Genomic DNA, 22,486 nt, shown 5'->3' with positions numbered 1-22,486 from the left:
CCCGAACGTTGGCAGCCTCTGCTTGGTTGATAGCCTGCTGGATCACCTCCAGCGAACGATCAATATCAGCAGAAGTTTCCGGGTGTTGATCATAGTCGATGTTGCTGTCTACCACTTGCTGAAACTGCTGCCAGTCAACGTTGTGGTAATCTTTCCGGGTTGGTTGCCGCTGCGGAGTAACGGAAGCTCCAACCTCCACAACCACCGGATAGTGATCAGAACTCAACTCTTCAAACACCTCAGGATGAGCCACGTTCTCAGCCATATTGGTAATGAAGAAGTCGATGATTGAGTGATTCCCAGACCGAGCCACCCTCGTTGGACGATCCGGACTCACAACGTTGTAGTATCCGTTTTGCAGATCGTTGTGCAGAATCACTCCGTTCCGATTCCTCCTGCTGTTGCCCCAAACTTCATGCTTCGCGTTGAGGTCACCAGCGATGATGTACTTTGCGCTCCGCCGTGTCAGCTTCTGGATATCGCTCTTCAGTTTTCCTGCTGAACCATCTCTGGCATTCACCTGACGTGGGCAGTATGCAGCAATGAAGAGTACTGGGCCAACCGAAGTGGGAATTTCCACCCCAACGGCCTCGATGATGTCCAGCTTGAAGTGTGGCAGCCGGCGTGGCTTGAGATCACGATGAACAGCGACAAGCACACCTCCTCCTCCAGAGGTGGTCCTATCGAGCTGCGTCGCGATCTTGTAGTTTTGCAGATAAACCTTTTCACCGGGCTTCAGATGAGTTTCCGTGATGGCAGCTACGTCGATCTCCTTCTCGCGAAGAAAATCCACCAGCTCTAAATTCTTCCTCCTAATGGAGCAAGCGTTCCAATTCAGCAGCTTGAGGGACCTACGATCCATACTGGATGACGAACGAGGTCAGCACTTCAATCTGCTGGGTCTTGGTTTTGCATCCACGCAGTGCAGCGGACATCTGTTGGAAAATATTGAGGAGTTCGGTTGAGGTGTAAAGATCATTACCATTTTCCTCAACTGCTGGTTCTTGGGTTGGTCTTGGCTCCTGGCTGAAGCCCGGTGGTGGCGGTCTCGGCTCCTGGCTGGAACCCGGCCGTGGATGATTCATCTCAGCTCTCTTCCTGGGATCCAACGGCAACGGTGCCAAGTTTGGGACCTGGCGTCGCGGTTGAAGAGGTGGAAAATTTTGCTCCACCAGGGCTGGAGGAGTTCTACGACGCTGAGGCTGATTCTTCGTCGATGATTGCTGCCGAATTTTCACGAACTCAGCTCTCTTGGGGCACTTTCGGTCGGTTGACGAGTGCTCACCGTTGCAGTTGAGGCACTTCACCGGCGAATCTTGGATGCACTGGGATGTGATGTGCGCATCGGTACCACATTTGCCGCAACGACGCCTTAGGTGGCAGTTCTTTCCTCCGTGCCCGAAACCCAGGCAGTTGAAGCATTGTGTGACGTCACGGTGCACTGGTCGGTATCGCTCCCACGACACGATAATGTTGAAAACCGCTCGGATTGCCTTCAGCTCAGGAAGCGTCGTCGATCCCTTAGCCAAATGCAGCAGGTAGAGCTGGTCACGGTACTTGATGTCTTTGTTGCGTCGGCTCATTTTGTGCACGGCCAACACATCCAGTTTCAAAACTTTTAGCTCGGCAGCTAATTCCTCCACTGGCATGTCGTACAGACCTCTGACGACAATTTTGTACGGCTTATCCATGGCGACATCATGGGTGAAGTACTCCGCCTCGTTTTCGGTCAAGTATTCCTTGACCAGTTGATAGTGCTGCCTGGATTGCACCAGCACCTTAAATCCGTCCTGACACAGACGAATGTTGCCTTGGACTTTCCCAGACTTGATGAGTTCAACCAGCCCCGCTCGAAAGTCGATCGTTGCTGCTGATTGCCGTACATAAAAAGGAGGCAGTTTCTCCTTTCGCTGTTTCACTTCATTCTCCTTTGCTTTCGCTACCTGGTCCTCGTCAGGCAGTCCAGCAAACTTGTTGTTCTTCAATAGCTGCTCCTCGTGCGATGAAGAGTTCTCCTCCTCCTCATCCATCGGTACAGTACCGTCGCTCTTTTTCGTCTTTTTGCTGTTCGATGTCACTTCCAAAAGCACCTTCCTCTTGGAAATTCCCGGTTTTTGGCCATCAGTTGAGGCCTCAACCTTCCTTTTGGAAATTCCCACTTTTTTGCCAGTTTACGGTGTTTCCTAATGCGGTTCCGGATGTGGCCACCGGAGATCGGTGGAACCGGTTCCGATGGGTCCTATGGTATTTAATATTATTCTAGGATTGTTTTACATGACTATTCATCGTAGAAGAAGGCTTATCAGTTCACAATTGGAATAATCTGACACTTTTTCTAAAAATCCGGATCTTCCGGTGGCCTGTACTCCGGCCAACGGTCCGTGCAGTGCGATTTTTCATCGGATTATTGTTCCTAATGCAAAAACGAAGCTTTTGGTATATAGCAATCGATGGTTTGCGCGAAATGATGTTGTGGTAATTTTTTGGGCCCTTTTTTCCCACTGTGCGTTGTATGAAGACTTGTTTGAATGAACCAATGATACAATACGGCTCTATCATTATTACAAACCAATTACAACTATAAAAATGTATTCTGAGACCACGCATTAAACTTTTAATCAAACTTCAAAATGTGTTAAACGCATTGGTTTCAAAAACCCTTCAAAAAATCTCACCAAAAAAACGTTTTGAAGTACTTATCCCCGCATTTAAAAAAAAAACTATCATCTGCAAAAGCGCAGCTAATAAATATTCAAATTGAATCGCAAAACCATTCGAGCGGCAAAAGCTTCTTCACTTTCTCACCCCCTCCGCAAATCAATGCCGTGGAAACTCGCACCGGATTCGATTCCAGAAAAAAACAAGTCATTTCGTATAATCACCGGCAAAAAGTGCGAGTGCAAAAACAACTGCCAAACAATCTCCGTCAATCCATTGCAGGCAGAAAAAGGGTGAATATCGAGCATTTCCCCGGTTGAGCCACAACTTTTCTGTCAGCAGAAAGAGCGAATAGTGGGGGGAAAAAAGTCCACCCTGTGTATAATATCGATGGCACGGACTAAGGCGAAATCCACTTTGCCCGAGGATATTCAAAGTGGGAAAATAAAAATAAAAGGCGGAAAAAAGGTGCTCGGGAAAAAAAGAAACGCTCCGACTTGGAAAGCGAACCGAAACCCACCGACGCAGAAGAAGCTTTCCTTTTAGCATTTAATTTTAATGCGAATAAGTTTTTTTTCCTTCTGACCGGCGGCAGCAGCAACAGCATTCCCGTTTGCATATCTATATCGCTCTCATCTTCCGTGCAGAGATAGTTTTCCCACCGGATCCGTCTCCGGTGCGCATTATTCTGCATGAAAATGAAATGGATATTTCCGGGGGTTTTCGGTTCACCTTCGTTTTTAAGGTTTTGTTTTTGTGTGTGGTTTTTGACCAGGTCGTAGCCAGGGCTGCTGAATTTAATTTTTCTGATGTTTATTAGTTGAAAAATACAAACACATTAAATCTTCCTTTTAAATAGAACCATCATCATGTTTCTTCCTGATGGTTCCCTTCCAACGCCGAGGAGGGGAGGGGGACATGAAAAAAATATAACATGCTACGCTACTAAATTTTCAATGGAATTTTTTAAATGACTTTCACACCACCTCAGTATTTTTCGACAAAAAAAAAATGTAATTACTTACTTTTCCTGTTATTCTCGAACGACGAAACAGTCAACATTTTCTCTACCAAAAATAACAAAATCGAATAGTATCACTTTTCAGCACTTGTTTTGAAACGTTATACTTTTCAACATTGTTTTGATTTAAACAGTGGATTGACTGATTACAATGACATTTGACCTACAATTCCATTCAAAAGGCGTATTTCGGAATTGCAAAAAAAATGTTGTATGCTGCAAAATTTGGTTTTTTCAACGCTCGTCGTATTCATCCAACTCGGTAAACCACGTTGGATAAAATTACGACTCGTGCTGAAATTTTTTTTTTGCAATGCCGTCATGAAACTACTTACTTTTTCTGACATTCTTGAACGACGAAATAGCCTACTTTTCTGCACCAAAAAAAAACAGAATCGACTAGCAACACTTTTCAAAATAAATGCTGAAAAGTTCTACTTTTCAGCACTGACAGGGGTGCTTTGCAACGGCCAAAGGCTTTAAATTTGTTTTTAAGTTTTAAACCTTATAGCCTTTACAAGATTAGGGGAAAGGGAAGAAGGGAGTCAAAAAATCAGACAAATAAATTAATTTCAAACATAATTGAGCATTTTAAAGTCCGTGATGTGAAATTATAATTTTTTTAATTTTTTTGATTTGGCTAAAACTTTTTCGGGGGCATCCTTGATGACCAAAAAAAACATTTTACATCATTGGTTCGTTCATACAAAACTTCTTGCAATTTTGGGTTTGATGGTGAAAGATTTTCTGATCGATTTGGTGTCGTCAGTAAAGTTGTTGGTGAAAATGAAGACATTCAGAAATAAGATGTATCACTTTAAAAATACCCATAACTTAATTTAAAAAAAAAATCACGCAAGCGAAGATCTCAAAACCGTATTTAAAGTAGGGTTAGTGAACTTTCTCGCTCAAATCTACCCGTTCCTCCTTTTCTAATTGAAAAAGACAAAACAGTAGAGGAAGGGATGACAAGGCATCAGCATGAAAAATCACTAAACTCAGTTGCAAGGAATCAAAAAGGCAAATTTTGAGATAAATATAGGGAACAATAAAACTATTATGATAAAAGAATGTTGATAAAAAATCATATTTAAAAAAATAATCTAATAATATTTATCAAAAAAAAATTCAATCGAAAAATAAAATTTAATTTTTCGATTAAATGAACAGTTAACAGCAGTTTTCAAACTCTTACCATTTGAAAGCTAATTTAAAAAAATATTTGAACCCCTCCCCCCTTCTCCCAAATTCCCCAAAATAATGCTAACAATTAAAAAAAAATCATTAAAAATTATTGTACAATTGATTGCAAACTATTTAAAATACATCGTATAAGGTTAAATAAGGAACCTAAAAATGTTTTAGGAATAAAAATCTAAAAAAGACGTAAAACTTTAGGAAAAAAAGAATTTTCATAAATTGATCGATATTGATTGACCAAAGTCGAGTGAAAAACTTTAAATAAAATTTGTACCAATTATTTATATTTGTTATTATATTTGGGGTCACATACATGTAAATCAGCAAACATGTCAAAGCTTGGTATGCACACACACTTAAATTTTTTGTAAATCTCTTTTTAGGGCATTAAAATATACATTTTCCACTTTTAAGAAAACAAATTTGAAGACATTTGGTTGTATCTTTGCCGAGATATAGCTATTTGAAGAAAGCAGTTTCAAAAAACGGGTGCCACGATATCTCAACACTGCTTCGACCAAATCGGCTCAAAATTTTGGTGAAGACTCGCTTAAACGGTTCCGTGTGCATGATGAAGGCCGATTTTCAAAAAGTTTATTTTTAAAAAAGTTATAAACATTTTAAAGTTTTTCATATTAAAAATCGTCAGTTTTTGATTTTTGTATTTTTTTAAAAAGCAAAATTTGAAAATCGGGCTTCGTCATGCACACTGGATATGTGTTGAGAGTCTTCATCCCAAATTTCAGCTAATTCGGTCCATTCCATCTCGAAATATCGTAGCACCCGTAAATCAACTCTGTGTTTAGAGAAAAACGTTCACAAAGTTTGACAGTTCGCTTTGCGCATGGCAAAATTTCAAACTTAAATCGTCTGTTACTCACTTGAACCATGAAATATCTTCATGAAACTTTCAGGAGTGATTGGAAATCATCTTTTTAGTGCAATTAACAATTTTGCTGTAATATGAAATTTGGAAATTTTCTACATGTATGTAACCCCTTAAATAGTTTTCATGAATAACCATTTTTAACATATTCTATATAATGCTGAGAAATTCTGGAATTTTAACATCGTACTTATTGTAGCTTAGAATCAAAATTAAAGCCAAGTAACGTGTTTTTTTTTTCAATTTGCAATAATTTTTCAACTGACAATAGCTCGAGTTTCTCTTGGGTCCTGCTGACGCCAAATTATTTAAGGGGGCGACTTTAATGTTTTTATTTTTGTAAAGAACTTGTAAGTCGACGACCTCGACTAACCTACAGCTCAGACCTGATAAAATAATTGTATTTGAAATAAAATTAAAAAAAAAGTGATCAGAAATAATTTTTGGGTATGTCTTATACCGTTCTACAAAAAAATATCAATGGGCTTTAGGACCCCATTTAATTAATAATTATAAATAAACACCAAGCTTTTCCTTTCAAAACTATAATTAGTACAGAAGAAAACACACATGCAAAGCGATATTGAGGCCATTTGCTGTGATAGGGAAGATATTTACTAAAAATTATCCATATTTTGGGAACCTGCACAGTGCTCCAGAATGCTCAAATATAAATGATGCATAGACCAAATTGGAGGCGAAATGTCAATTTTGAGCCATGTAATCGAATAGATGTTAAAATAAAACAAGTCTACAGTTTTTTGAATAGGTCCTATAAACATATGAAAGACAATAGCTTATAGGACCTTTAAAAAAAAAAACTCTAGAAGTTAGGTGAAGATTTTTTTTGGCCATCACTGTCCCGTATGCCATATCCCATTTTCCAAATCTCGCCACCTTTCTTACGCGCTCTCCACCCAAAGACACACTGCTATTGTTCTTCTGCTCCGTTTTTTTTTCGCTCTCCCATTTCATATTCTCGCTTTATTTCTTACTTGCCCATCTCTCTCTCTCTCTTGCAGATCTGCCCACGCTGAAGCTCGAGCTCGGCACGAATATGAACCCGGAAGACATCGAGGAAGGAGATGACGTGTACTTTGAATGTAAAGTGAATGCAAATCCTTCTGCATACAAAGTGGTGTGGAAGCATAATGTGAGTATCCTTTTGAGAATTTTTTTTTTGTAGGTATCTCCCGTTTCTTTTCCGGACTCCTAGACTTTTATGTTACAATCTTCGCCGAAATTGGGCTGCCCCAAAATGTTCCGGACGACCAGCCAGACAGACAGACGGGACGCGATAAAAGTTCGTTACGGATTTTTATGATGGTCACAAAACGAGACATTTTATGGAACTAATACGTTGCAGAATGGAGGGATCTTAACGGTGGGCACTTGGGTGAGATTTTGATTCGTTTTCTATGGGTGAGGGAAGGTGATTTTTTTAGTATTCATTACTAGCACAATTTCACTTGAATGCATTTTTGGTTACTTTGAAATTAAATTTGTAAAGCAGACGTGCCACGGAGCTGAACAAATAATTGTCGGATATCATACACAAACTTGGCAGTTATGCTAAGTAAAATTTTGTTAAACAAAATTTCAACAGTTTCATCACCAAACATTATTTTTAAAAAACCACACATTTCTGTCGCATATCAATTGAAATTCAATGGTCGATAATGACCCAAATTTAATTGAAAGTGGCAAAATTGAAGCATAAAAATAACCAACTAAGATTGACACCACATAGAAAACTACTCAGTTGTGAAAATTATTGTACAAGTGTCAATCTAACTAAATTGCCAATTTGGCCAGTTTGTCAATGCATCAAGATTCCACCATTATGTCGCTGACAGGTGGCAGAAAATCTGACAGGTTCACGTTGCTTAAGCATGGGGGGGTTTTGTACTCGGCAGTCTACAACAGGCGGGGTCACGAATGCAATTTCTTTGTCGCCATCCGACATAACAACACTGCTGATTGCATGTGCAACTTTATCCCGAACCGACTTGAGCAGAATTTTCCATCATACATGTATGCAACCTGTGATAAGCTGGAACACTGGTATACAGTTTTGGTTGTGCGAGAATGTGTCACAGATAGATATTAGGGTGATGTTGTTTTCTGGGAAAATTGAATCGAATCATTTTTGAAAAATTCGCCAAAACTACGAGAACTATCGAGATAATTTTCTATTTATCCCCTAAGTAACTATTTCCATAAAGATTTTTAGCAAAATTTGTCAATTTTTGTAATCAAATTATTTTAGGATTGGGTCCGTAAGTTCAACAATTCTAGAATAAGAAGACAATAACTTAAATCCATTAAATTTCAATCACCCTAAAGAAAGCAAAACATTCTTAAATCGCTTCACCAACTATCGATCTTTAGTTAGGCATCATCAATAAAGTATGTCACGCAAAAATTGGCCAAAATTAATCCCCCTCCCCCCTATGTCACACTTTGTCACGCAAGGTTGAACCCCCCTTAAAAAGTACGTCACATTTTGCCAGACCCCCCACCCTTGTTTTCGATGGGATTTTTTATAGTTTCTATTTCTTTAAACTCTCATAATTTTGGTATTTTTGCCAATTTTTTTAAAAAAAATTGTCTAATTATTCATTTTTTAGAACATAATTGCGATATAAAAAAACAGTTTTGTATCTTTTAAAAATTAGAAGACCTGGTATAACATTCAAGTATTAAAAAATCTTGAAAACTGTTTTCATAGATTTGTATCTGGGTGCTGAATAGACCGAATGCGTAACGTGATTTTCGAAAGCTCTCCATTGCTCCGCACTAATACAACTACACAACAGCTGTAAACATAAACAAAGTAGAAGGCTATGTTCAAGCTCAAGCGTGGCTTATTTTTTTGCTGCTAAAGTGAATTGTTTTGAAACTTTTTGGATCTGTTAATGTTAAAGTTTTCGCTAAAAAATTAAGTGCTTCGCACTTTTTTTGTTTGTAGACTGAACGATGGGCGTCCAAAAGAGGCCTTTTTGTTTTCCACAAGATGAAAAATTATGTCAGAAGTGGGTGGAATTTTGTGGATCAGAAGAGCAACCGATTAGAAATTCCGAGATTATGTTTCTTTTAATGGTAGTGATAATATCGTTGTAAGATTGTTCAATAGTATTTGGCAGGTGCCATTCATAGTTATTGATAATTCGTCGCTTACATTTCAAAACGCGCCCTTAAGATAGGTTTTGCGTGAGACATATACAGCAAAAAATCCGATGGTAAAATCGCATGCATCACCTTTGTGAGCAAAAGCATGTAATATTGTATGAGAAAACGTGTACACAAAAAAGCATGTACAAAAGAAAATTAAATAAATTTTGCACATCCCAAAAATAACATTAATCTGGTGAGAGTCATATCCAGATTACAAAGTCCGCGCCCCAACCGTCTCGGATATCTCGCCGTCTTGTAAATGTTGTGTTCAACGCCGATGTAACAGTAGGTTTCCCGTACGTCGTATACTGAATTAACAGTATACGATGTATGGGGAACGTACAACTACATCGGTGTTGATCCAGCTTAATTCACAGCGGTGAGATAGCCGAGATGGTTGGGGCGCGGACTTTGTAATCTGGATATGACTCTCACCAGATTGATGTTATTTTTGGGATGTGCAAAATTTATTTAATTTTCTTTTGTACATGCTTTTTTGTGTACACGTTTTCTCATACAATATTACATGCTTTTGCTCACAAAGGTGATGTGCATGCTTTTGCATGCGATTTTACACAGATTTTTTTTACGCTATAGCGTTTATTGAAATGTTAGCGACGAATTGTGCCAATCTTTATTTCAACCCTCTTCTTAAAATATGTTGATTTCGAAAACCTCAAAAGCCCGATGCCAACGACTTTTTTTATTCCTCAAAATAAATTATAGATCGAACACAATACTTGCCACTTCTTGCTATCATTTTGCGATCAGTAAATTGGTTCCGCTTTGACAGTTCTAAATTGAGGCCGTTTTGCGAACCACTATTCTGCACCCAGCTTTGTATCTAATAAGTTCAAACCATTTATAGCAGTTTTCTTATGAACACCCTGCTTACAAAGCATTTATTTTTATCGAGCAAGAATTTGCATAATATTGAAGTTTCAGCTGAATAAAAAAATGTGACTTTTTATATTATCAATTATAATGTGATACTTCTAAATAATATTATGCAATCATAAAAAAAACCTAGCGTGACGTCACAGTCTCGCAAACCCCCCCTCCCCCCTTCGTCACATCTTGTCACACCTACGGTAACCCCCCTCCCCCCTAAGAGCGTACGTACTTTATGGATAACGCCTTATATGTCAGCACCCACCACACTACTCCAAGTATTTTACATTCCTGCCTCGAGTATCCATTTCGCAGAAGTAACATTCTTTGCATGTGTCATCTCTTCGAGTTATCAATTTCCGATTGCTGAACGTTCTAAGCTCCATTCTACGCAGCTCAACCCCAAAAATTGGTGGATAAAATAAAGTAGTACATAAATGTTCTCAAACTTTTGTAAATATTTCGAGCAATCTTTATCCTTATCATAGTTAATTTTTGAAAAAAAATTAAACAACATAGCTAATTTTTGACATTTCAAAGTTAAATTATCATTATAAAATAATGTATTATTTTTTGGTTGTGGAGACTATTGTGAAGACATTTGAATGCATGTTTTTCATCGAAAAATTGAGTAGAAATAAACAAATCATACAGAACTTCAACTTTATTTTTTTCTTTTTCGTTTAATCACTGTATTCAGCAACCAGATGTCCAATCATCAATGTACTGTAGACATTTTTTTTGGAAATCTTCTCAACTTTTCTTATAAAATATAATTTTTATCTAAAAAAAATATCTCTATTTAACATTTAAAACTCATGAAAAACAAAATCGGGTAGGTATCAACTTTGCTCAAGACTCCAAACCGATTGGAATATTCCTTCTAAATATAAGGTTTTTCGAATATTTACGTACCAATTATGTTTGACAGCTGTTAAAATTGTATGGAGCCTTGTATGGGTAAACCAATGGCACACAATGGCTTCTTTGGTCATAGGGAAAGCCCCAAAAAATTGAGCAAAATAAAAAAATATATAACAAATATAAATGCACTAACACGGCCGATTTCGTAGAGAATTGTTCTAGTAACCTAAACCTGACCTAAACAGTTTTGTAAGGATGCACATAATGTCCTTGAAGACTTTGTTATTTAAAAAAATTAAGCATTATCAGTTCGTTAAGTACGACTCAAACATAATGTAATGTAACAAATCGCAACATTTATAAAAATCAATAGATTAAAATAGAGTCCAAAGCCTTTAAAATACAAAACATAATTTTAACGAGTTGTTAGTTGTTGTTGTTGTTTATTCATTTATTTCTGGCAACTTTAACCTCCTTGCCCGGGCAGACGGTAATAACAAAATTCATGCCATTTCAATAACAAATTCTGTTAAAATAACAGAAAGTGTTATGGAATCTTCCTGAAAAGTCATTTTTTGCATAAGGGTTTAATAACAGTTTATGTTATCATAACAAAATTTGTTATTGGTCTGATATTGGTTGAAAGCCAAAACAAATTTGGAATAACATTTTTTGTTATGGAAGAATAACTCCAACTGTTATTGGGATGATCGGATTAGTTGTTAAAATAACAAAAAATAATAACAAAGATTTGTTCGAAGAATAACGAAACGAAACTATTGGCACTACGCCCCCCGGGGCATGGCCTTCCTCTAACGTGGGATTTCTGCTCCAGCGCCTCTGACGAGACAGGAGAAACCGGGACCGACGTTTTACTTCACCATCCGATAGAAGCTCAGTGGATAAGGCGGGAATCGAACCCGCGTCTCATAGCATCATCGGGATCGGCAGCCGAAGCCGCTACCCCTGCGCCACGAGACCCGAAGAATAACGTAAAATGTTATAAGTCTGTTATTACAATAACAATCCAATAACAAAAAAATCATAACGACGAATAACAAATCTTGTTATAAATAACATAACCCGAGCAGACGGAAATAACTTGGGAATAACATTTTTTGTTATTTGAAAATACTAGGCCAATAACATTTTATGTTATTTATAACAAGATTTGTTATTCGTCGTTATGAATTTTTTGTTATTGGATTGTTATTGTAATAACAGACTAATAACACTTTTAGTTATTTTTCGAACAAATCTTTGTTATTCTTATTTGTTATTTTAACAACTAATCCGATCATCCCAATAACAGTTGGAGGAGCTGTTTTGGCTTTCAACCAATATCAGACCAATAACAAATTTTGTTATGATAACATAAACTGTTAATAAACTCTTATGCAAAAATGGATTTTCGAAGAATATTCCATAACACTTTCTGTTATTTTAACAGTATTTGTTATTGAAATGGCATGAATTTTGTTATTACCGTCTGCCCAGGAAAATGTTTTTAGCCTAGTATTTTCAAATATCAAAAAATGTTATTCCCAAGTTATTTCCGTCTGCTCGGGCAGTCAATACCGAGAAAGCTAATTAGAAACTTGGTCACATATGTACATTATTTTTCCCAGTTTTCGACATCTTTCCGTTTTTAGCATATAAAAAAATCCAGATTTTATTTTCAAAAGATGATATTTCAGAATCCTGTAAAAAAACCCTTTCTAATTTTTGAGTACCGTAAACTGGGGTCAATTGGGACACATGGGGCGAATTGGGACAGCAGTTTTAACCATGTTGGAGCACAATATTCTGATTTTTCTGGTTGGTTTCGGTTAGAACAGACTCAGGCCAACAAAATGTGTACATCCATTTCCAAATTTAAAAGCTTTAAGTGCTCTAAAAACTGCTGTCCCTATTCAGACTGTAGTCCCGATTCACCCCAGATTACGGTACGTTAAGTAAAGATCCCGAGGAATCCTTTGAACATATTTTCAGACATAGGCTCCAGACACCGTCAAAACGGCATTTGAAGTTTTCATATGAATTTTTCAAATGTAAGTCAAGATTTTTTGAACTACAAACTATTTTATCGAATTTCAACCATCACCTTTCATTTGCGTCCAAGAGAGCTAAAATCTGATAAAATGGCGCGAAGCTATGATTTTTTTTTTAAATTGGTTTTTATGGAAACAGACGAAAATGGCCTTTTTTAGGACTTTAATGGTTAAACAAAAAATACGGGTAAAATTATTTGGCCCAAAGAACTCCCAGTCCAATTTTGAGCCATATCGAAGCACTTTCTTTTTTTTTTTTTGTTTATGTTTCATATGGAACTGCTGATTTTTTTAAACTCTGCAGTAGTGTGTCCCAAAAACGGCGATGTGGTGGAAATCTAAGGCTCACACGGATTTCGATTATTGCCTCAGGAACAATGTTTTCATGCACCGAAAAATTCACAAAAATCATTTAGAACTTGCGATTTGCGATTTACTAAAAAATGGTCAGTTTTCATTAAAAAATAGTTCATATTTTGTTCTAAAACCTTGAAAAATGCGTTCAAATTGCCCCGTACCTGACATTAAATCATATTTAGGAGTCCTACCAATAATTTTCTGTATTCATATTGATCCAGGAAATCGTCATTTTCCATTGACAGCATTTTGAAGTAGGAAAAAAGAATTTTTCGCTTTAAATTTCACGAATTTCTCTCAAAAATCCATCTAAAAAAAATTGGCACCAAGACCAATACCATTGTAGATTATAATTTTCTGAACAATTTGCTTTTTAACAATTAGGTTTTGTCACTTCACTGCCAAGATACGGCCATTTTAGTAAAATTAAAATGGAGAATTTTCAAAATTCCTCGCGGAAACTCAATTTTATCTTACAATTTGCAAGCAAAATCAATGATTTTCATTGACTTGACTATGTGACGTAAACGACGACGATAACGATGAAATGTATTTTAAATTAACCTGAAATCTCGAAAATCTCTGGACGTAATATTTGAACAACCCCTCTGTAGTCCAGTTTAAAAAAGTTTTCCCCATGCAGTAATAAAGCAATTTGAATTGTTGATGAATGTCAGCACCTCTTTTCATTAAAATTTGAAAGCATCTTGAAATAATAATTTTTGGCTCCCGGCAGTTGAGGGTTAAGCAGTACGCTTCGTCTTCTGCAGGAATCGCGTTTTCCTCGAACTCGTTCCAGAAGTTTCCAAAGTTTTTTTTCTCTCTCTCTCTCCCCCCTCCCCCCCCACTCTCTCGCATTATCCAAACTTAATTTTCTTTCAACTCGAATAGTTTTCCACTTTCCCGCTGTCAGCTCGGTTGCGGCGGTTTTCATTCTCGTTGATATCTTATTTACATATGTCTTCCCGACGGCGCTTTTTTGCCGTGACGCCACCAAGGCCACCCACTTGCAGTGCCATTTTCACTGCATTTTTCAACTTTTTTGCGCCGTGTGGAACGCTTTCAGTTCCGAAGGGATTGGAAAAAAAATCATGAAAAGTTATGCATTGCATGCTAAACTATGTGCTGCTGCTGCTGATGCTCTGTTGACCGGCGACAACGGTGAAGAATGTCAGTTCAACTGGGTGGAGAAAGGAGGGAGGAGGTTTGTGGATGGTATTTTTGTGCTGCACCTGCACCTGATTTTCAAACGGAAAAGGTCAACCCAGCAGGAATTCCCTCGACCACCACACCGCCGCCTGACCAATGCATGTGACACTAAGTAGATGCGGGATTTGCGACTATGCGGAGAACGTGTACGACTAACACTAATTGGCAATCTGATGTGAATCTAATCTAGAAGCTGCACGTTCCTCGCCTTGGCTGGATTTACAACTGCTGCTGCTGCTGATGGCTGGGTTGGCCAGAGAAAAGTGCAAATATGTCCAGAAGGACGAAGGGGTGGAGAATAAATATCATACAATGGAATTCGAATGAAAATTCATGCAATGAAATGTTGATGAATGCAACGTTTTGCACTTCTTTCGTCACTTCTAGAGATCTTGCAGAATTTCTATGTTAGTGATATGACGTGTTTTTGAGATTTTTTTGTCATGCTTTGCAAGGACCAAAAAGGCGAAACTGGGTCATCTTTTTTCTTCTTCTTTCGTTTCTGAACTGAACTGAGGCTGAAGAATAACAGTCTTTATGATGTATCTTTATATTTAAGCCACATTTGTCTCTTTTTCGCAAATGCATTAATTTAAAAAAAAAACATCAGTTATTTTGCTATGAATTAAATCTACTTGAGTTTTAGGAATCGTAAAATTGTTGAAGATAAAAATACTTTACATTCATCAATAGAAACAGAATTAAATTAAAACGAATTGAGGTTAAAAGAAGATAATAACACAATAACTATGTTTCAGCAAAATAAATTTAAAACTAACTTAATCCACCTATGTGGTTGATGCCTTCCTCACTCTTTACCAACAATAGGTAATATGATGGTTTTGGGGTGAATTATTTTAAATCCGGAATAAAAAGTACACAGATATCACTAATGTGGTCATTACCTTAGACAGGGTTCCAGATTTTTCAAATTACCTAACCAACGATGGGTCGGATGGATCCGAACATAGTTTACATACACTTAAAAGAGATCCGGCCTCAAAAAAGTACACAAATATCACTTAAGTGGTCATAACATGAGACAGGGTTGCTAGATCTTCAACGTTTTGGACTCGTTGGAAAGGTTGTTCAATAACCTATTAAAACGACACAGTAACATTTAGTACGATTTCAGGTCATTTATCTAACATCCGGATATATGCGAAAACACATTTTTATTCATAACTATTGAACTACTTATCGAAGCTTTTTTTTTTTTTTTTGAAACTCGATCTATGGGACCCTAAACCAAGTCAAATGCGACTGGTTTGACCAAAATCGGTTCAGCCAGTGCTGAGAAAACTGAGTGACATTATTGGTAACACACACACATACACACAGACGGACAGACATTTGTTCAGTTTTCGATTCTGAGTCGATAGGTATACATGAAGGTGGGTCTGCGAGCTTTCTGTAAAAAGTTCATTTTAAGAGCAGGATTATAGCCTTACCTCAGTGAGGAAGGCAAAACTTTTAGCAAAATTCCAATATGTGTTGGAAATTTTCAAGTCAAAATTTCAAGATTTTTCAAGGTATTTTTCAGTAGTCTTCCGGGTTGCCCTCTATTAGAAGTAGTTTTTAATTGAAATGTCCCAACTTTTTTTAAACAAATTAGATCAATAATAAAAGTTTGAATGGATGAATTGTTTTAGAAGTTCGGTGGGTTGAGGCAAGTTTCTAACTGATCTAAACTGCCCATGTACGCATAAATGTCCCTTGTGCAAAAATAGCAAGCTGAGGAAAACGCATTTCAAGTTTTTCCTATACATAAGGTTACGTGTTAAGTTTTCACAGAAAAACTGAATTTCCTCCTGATTTCTAGAACAAAGTACTGGATGTTATAGGCTTTTCTGAAAGAGCACACGTTTTTGAAACAAACTGCACAAATAACTCAAAAATGATGGAAATGCATATGGGACATTTGGGAAAATCTGAATTGATAAAAGTTAAGGGGTTGTTCAAATGTTTCGTCAAGAGATTTCGGGATCTCACTTGGCCTTTAGCACGATTATTGAAATTTCCATGAGAGCAGTTCCCTCAGATTTCGGTCATTCCATTTTTTTTTTGTACTTTTTAATCCGACTGAAACTTTTTTGGTGCCTTCGGTATGCCCAAAGAAGCCATTTTGCATCATTAAATTCTCCATATCATTTTCCATACAAATTTGGCAGCTGTCCATACAAAAATGATTTATGAAAATTCAAAAATCTGTATTTTTTGAAGGAATTTTTTGATAATTTTGGTGTCTTGGACAAAGTTGTAGGTATGGATATGGACTACACTGAAAAAAAAATGATACACGGTAAAAAAAAATTTGGTGATTATTTATTTAACTTTTTGTCACTAAAACTTGATTTGCAAAAAATCACTATTTTTTAATTTTTTTTTATATGTTTTAGAGGACATTAAATGCTCACTTTTCAGAAATTTCCAGGTTGTGCAAAAAATCTTTGACCAAGTTATGAATTTTTTAATCAATACTGATTTTTTCAAAAAATCGAAATAATGGTCGTAAAAAATTTTCAACTTCATTTTTCGATGTAAAATTAAATTTGTAATCAAAAAGTCCGAAGTGAAATTTTGATAAAGTGCACCGTTTTCAAGTTAAATCCATTTTTAGGTGACTTTTTTGAAAATAGTCGCAGTTTTTCATTTTTTAAAATTAGTGCACATGTTTGCCCACTTTTTAAAAAAATATTTTTGAAAAGCTGAGAAAATTCTCTATATTTTGCTTTTTTGAACTTTGTTGATACGACCCTTAATTGCTGAGATATTGCAAACAGGAAAAAAAATAAAAAAAAAATAATAATAATAATAATAAAATGAGTTAAATTGAAAAGCTGTAAAAGGCAAACTGATGGGAAATTGGACGAGCTTTCTGGTAAAAATATTTACGAGACTAAAAAACCAAGTCTGTCATATAGAAATTGCCAAAAACCACCAAAAAACCAGTTTTTTCATCTTTTTTATTTTTAAAACCGCTGTATCTTCCCATGGATTGGACTTAGGACAATGGTCAATATCGAGACTTTTATGTAAAATTGTCTGGGGAATCGATTTCCATTATCGGTTTTAGAAAATTTTGACGTTTAGACCAGTTTTCAAAAAAAAAACAGTTTTAGTAAATGATTTTTGTATTTTTTTAGGAGAGACATACCATCCTGCATTTTTCGTCAGTCTTTTTGTAACATTAAAGGCTATTTTCTCAAAAAATTTGAGCGAAAAAAATCGTGACATCACCTTGAAATTTAACTTTTAAACTTAAAAATCAAAAAATCTCATAGAAGTGGCGTGTATTTTTTTTCAGTGTATTTTTTTTTCAGATAGCCCGTCCAATTTCCTACAAGTTTGTCTTTGACCACTTTTTGATACGATGCAACGGCTTCGAGATACAGTAATTTTTAAATTGCAAAATACAAAAATATTTAAAAACCTTACGCCCTTCTCAAATATTATTTTCGAGTACTATTGGCTCCATATACACAAAAATGGCTTATATAGGCCTTGGATAACATGTCTACAAAGTTTCATTGAAATCGGAGAGGGTCGGGTACAGAAGTACCAGAAAAATTCCTGATTTGAGCTGGAATTGCTCAATAATAAAAGTTTGAATGGATGAATTGTTTCAAGATCTGTAGAAGTTTGATGGGCAAGTTTCTAACTGATCTAAAGCTTGGGAAAATCTGAATTGATAAAAGTTAAGGGGTTGTTCAAATGTTTCGTCCAGAGATTTCGGGATTTCACTCGGCTTTTAGCAAGATTATTGAAATTTCCATGAGTGATTAGACAAAGCACATTTTTACCATTATTTCAGGAAAACTATGTTTTTGACAACTAATGATAGTGTTTATTGTTTCAGGCAAAATCAGTGTAATAAAAATTTGGTTTAAAACTATGTGTATTCAAAAAATAAGATTAAAACTCTGTGTATTCCAGATTAAACGACTTCAAAAAATATTATTTTAACCTTAAAAATCAGCCCTCTTTTTGATATTTTTTTTTGTTTTCTCAGTCTAGTGAAATTCAAAAAAAATGATTTGATGGTCCCCTTTTAAACTGGAAATTTTAAGGTTATAAAATCTCTCAGCTTGAATCTATTACTAAGTGTATTTTTGAACAGTGGTCCTGTGAAAATTGCAATTTTAAGCGTGAAAATTCACTATGCTTTAAAATATTTATCAATTCTTTTTATTTATGTAGAATATAGTTTGCAAAAAAAAATGCACCGTTTTTAAGTTGAGGTTGACTCTAGCTTTATCAATAAGATCAAAGAATTTCCAAAAAAAGGCATGGTAACAATGATTATAATAAAGCCAGACAAGTGAATTAAAACTCTGTAATCTTTCCACTTCCACTATCCACCTTGAATAAATGAATACACAATGGTGTAAAGTCTCTATAAATAAAAAAAAGAATTTCCAATAATTTTACGTCAATTTAAAAATAGTAGTTTATGCAACAAGTTGCAAAAAGAGGATTTTTTCAGCACGAGTCGTACATTTATCCAACGAGGTTCACCGAGTTGGATAAATACGACGAGTGCTGAAAAAATCAAGTTTTGCAACGAGTTCCATACAACATTTTTTGCAATTTCGAAAAATTCATGTATTTTGTCAATAAATCGTTTAAATCAAAAAAATGTTGAAAAGTGTTACTTTTCGAAACAAGTGCTGAAAAGTTAAACTTTTCACCACCCATTTCAGTGCTGAAAAGTAGAACTTTTCAGCATTTATTTTGAAAAGTGTTGCTATTCGATTCTGTTATTTTTGGTAAAGAAAAGTAGGCTATTTCGTCGTTCAAGAATGACAGGAAAAGTAAGTAGTTTCACGACGGAATTGCAAAAAATAGTTTTTTAGGAACTTTTGAAAAGTAAGGCTTAAAATAATAGTTTAAAAATATGTTATTTTAAAGATCAGAACGGCTGTATCTAAGGAAATATTGGTATAAACATTAATCTTTACGAGAAATAAATGTTCATCAGTCTCATTTTAAGGTCGAGCATTTCCGTATTAACATAAATCTACAGATTCACCAAATTAAAAAGGGGTAATTCTCCGCCAACTCACACAGCAGTTGCCCCGACCCCTCTTCGATTTGCGTGAAGCTTTGTCCTAAGGGGTAACTTTTGTCCCTGATCACGAATCCGAGGTCCGTTTTTTGATATCTCGTGACGGAGGGGCGGTACGACCCCTTTCATTTTTGAACATGCGACAAAAGAGGTGTTTTTCAATAATTTGCAGCCTGAAATGGTGATGAGATAGAAATTTGGTGTCAAACAGAAAAAAACGATTTTTTTTTGGTGTCAAACAGACTTTTATGTAAAATTAGACGCCCGATTTAATGGCGTACTCAGAATTCTAAAAAAACGTATTTTTCATAGAAAAAAAACTTAAAAAAGTTTTAAAAACTCAGCCATTTTCCGTTACTCAACTGTAAAAATTTTTGGAACATGTCATTTTATGGGAAATTTAATGTACTTTTCGAATCTACAGAAGGGTCATTTTTTCATTTAGAACAATCATTTTCATTTTAAAATTTCGTGTTTTTTCTAACTTTGCAGGGTTATTTTTTAGAGTGTAATAATGTTCTACAAAGTTGTAGAGCAGACAATTACAAAAAATTTGATATATAAACATAAGGGGTTTGCTTATAACCATCACGAGTTATCGCGATTCTACGAAAAAAAGTTTTGAAAAAGTTACTTTTTGCGTTTCTCTTTGTTTCGTCGTCCGTGTCTGTCGCGGGTGACGATGAACGGCCATGATCGACAACGACCAACTTTTTCAAAACTTTTTTTCGTAGAATCACGATAACTCGTGATGGTTATAAGCAAACCCCTTATGTTAATATATCAAAATTTTTGTAATTTTCTGCTCTACAACTTTGTAGAACATTGTTATACTCTAAAAAATAACCCTGCAAAGTTAGAAAAAACACGAAATTTTAAAATGAAAATGATTGTTCTAAATGAAAAAATGACCCTTCTGGGTCAATATAGATTCGAAAAGTACATTAAATTTTCAAAAATTGAAGGGGTTGTACTGCCCCTCCGTCATGGAATATCAAAAAACGGACCTCAGATTCGTGATTAGGGACAAAAGTTATCCCATAGGACAAAGTTTCACGCAAATCGAAGAGGGGTCGGGGCAACCTTACCCAATTTCGTGTGAGTTGGTAGAGAATTACCCATAGGCATTGACAAAAAAAAGATAATTCATTCGTTGTCTTCTAATTTAAACACCATCACGTGAAATAATTTAAAATTCATTAAAGCATTCCATGCTCCCAAATATTTCGCACACATTTAATTCACACCCACGCTGCCGAACATAACAAAAAAAAACTCCGCAGAGCTTTAACCACTCGCAGCATCATTTGATTACGAGCGAGTGTCGGGCGGTGTTGACGCAGAACATTTGTTCAAACCAGACGGAGCGAGAGAGGGTGTTGATGTTAACACCCCCCGAAGGCAAGCTGGTTAGCCCCGCCCGTGTTTGTGTGTGTGTTCGTACTGTACGTGGTTCCAAACAGAACACCTCATCATCATTATGAGAGCATCATCAGCAGCGTGCTACACTAATCACGAGAATTATTACACGTGTTGATTGCTGCAGCAGAAAAAGCGAGATGAAGGGAGCCTGTGTGTGTGTTTTTGTGTGATAATCGTTGTGAATGAATCAGGTCACACAACAGGGTCAGCTGGAAAGCATTTGTACAAACATCGAATAAGTAAACTTCCAAAATGGGTAATTGTAGTAATGTTGACTCTTTTGATTTAATACAGTTCGTATTCTTCATTTTGCAATGCATTAGAACCCACATAATAGTGATGAAACATTACATTTTTAATAACTTTAAAAATGAAACTTTGCTTTGCCGTAACAAACACACATTCAAAGAGAGACGGAAATTCACAAATCTCCCACATCATTTCGTCTCATGAATATTACATTTCCCTCAGTAAATGGCTCAAAATTTTCCTCTATTATCCTTTCTTCGTTTGGCTACGGGGCAATTTTTTGTACGAGAACATGTTTTTTTTTCAGAACAAGCAAAATGGCGACATATTTGCCTTTTTAGCAATTCGCAACCAACATAAGATAAATATAATTGAATTTCCCTGGAACAGTATTTACCTCCACCATGAAGATCCCTCAAAGAGTCACGTCCAAGCTCGCCAAACAGAATGAAATCGTCACACCAGCGCGACCCCACCGGCCAAGGTCCAAGGAAAAGGCCCCTCCCAAGACGGCCTGGGCTGCTTGGCAAAAGATACTCCTGGAGTGTGCAAACAGCCCCTGCCTCGACTTGTGTATCATTTTCTGCAGTTTGGTCACGTAACGAGATCCTTGTCGAGGGGGGATAAAGGGGGGATCTTTTGACAGCCCAGCATCCCTGCTGTGTGTTTGCAAACTGCGGATGACGTCCGGAGATGTGCTTTTTATGGATATTTTTATTTGCTTAAAAAAAAACGTTGGTCAAATAACATCCCTTAAACAGCTAGGTATTACATTTACAACTGCTTCAAATTTTCTTAAAATATCACTCCAAGTCATCCAGTCAGCTTAGGAAACCGCAAAAACCACTGAGCTATAATAGGTGTGCAGGGCCATTCATAATCCAGTAAACCGCAAAAGTGGTGGTGCAGATTTCAGTTGCACAAATCAAATCCAGCCACAAAATTTCAACTACACTCGAAACCGCAAGTGGGCCCAACACCCACGGCCCTACCCTCACTCATTGTCCATTAGGGTGTAATATCTAAATCGATTTTCCAGCACAGCATTATTTTAGTTCCTTATGGGGTCCTAAGCAACTCCCCAAAGTTTGGGAACGATTGGTTTAGTCCTCACTTTGCGCAAAGCGAATACATTTTCCATACAATTTTTTTATGGGAAAAATCATTTTTTTTTTGAATTTTGATATTTAAAAATCCAAGTTTCACGCTATACTAAAACCGGATTCATATTCGGATGCTCTGGAATGCGCTCCCATACAAATTTGTATGGAAAATTGAATCGCTTTGCGCAAAGTGGGGACTTAACCAATCGTTACCAAACTTTGGGGAGTTGTTAAGGACCCTATAAGGAACCAAAAAGTTGCGGTGCTAGCTAAATTTGGGCAATTTTATTTTTTTCCATACAACCATATTACACCCTATTGTCCATGCTT

The 22,486-nt window shown here is 36.5% G+C and overlaps 1 protein-coding gene across 1 annotated transcript in view; it reads left to right on the top strand.

Moving 5' to 3' along the window:
- The window catches only part of LOC120432165 (hemicentin-2), a 786,150-nt gene that overhangs the window by 547,620 nt on the left and 216,044 nt on the right, over positions 1 to 22,486 (top strand). Inside the window, exon 10 of the mRNA XM_052710374.1 lies at positions 6,788 to 6,918. Coding sequence (XP_052566334.1) covers positions 6,788 to 6,918 — 131 coding nt within the window. The remainder of the gene's footprint in view (positions 1 to 6,787; positions 6,919 to 22,486) is intronic.

Source organism: Culex pipiens, chromosome 3, assembly GCF_016801865.2.
Source record: "Culex pipiens pallens isolate TS chromosome 3, TS_CPP_V2, whole genome shotgun sequence".
Taxonomy (NCBI): Eukaryota; Metazoa; Arthropoda; class Insecta; order Diptera; family Culicidae; genus Culex; species Culex pipiens.
The sequence above is the reverse complement of the archived record's forward strand: the minus strand, read 5'-3'. Positions and strand labels throughout refer to the sequence as shown.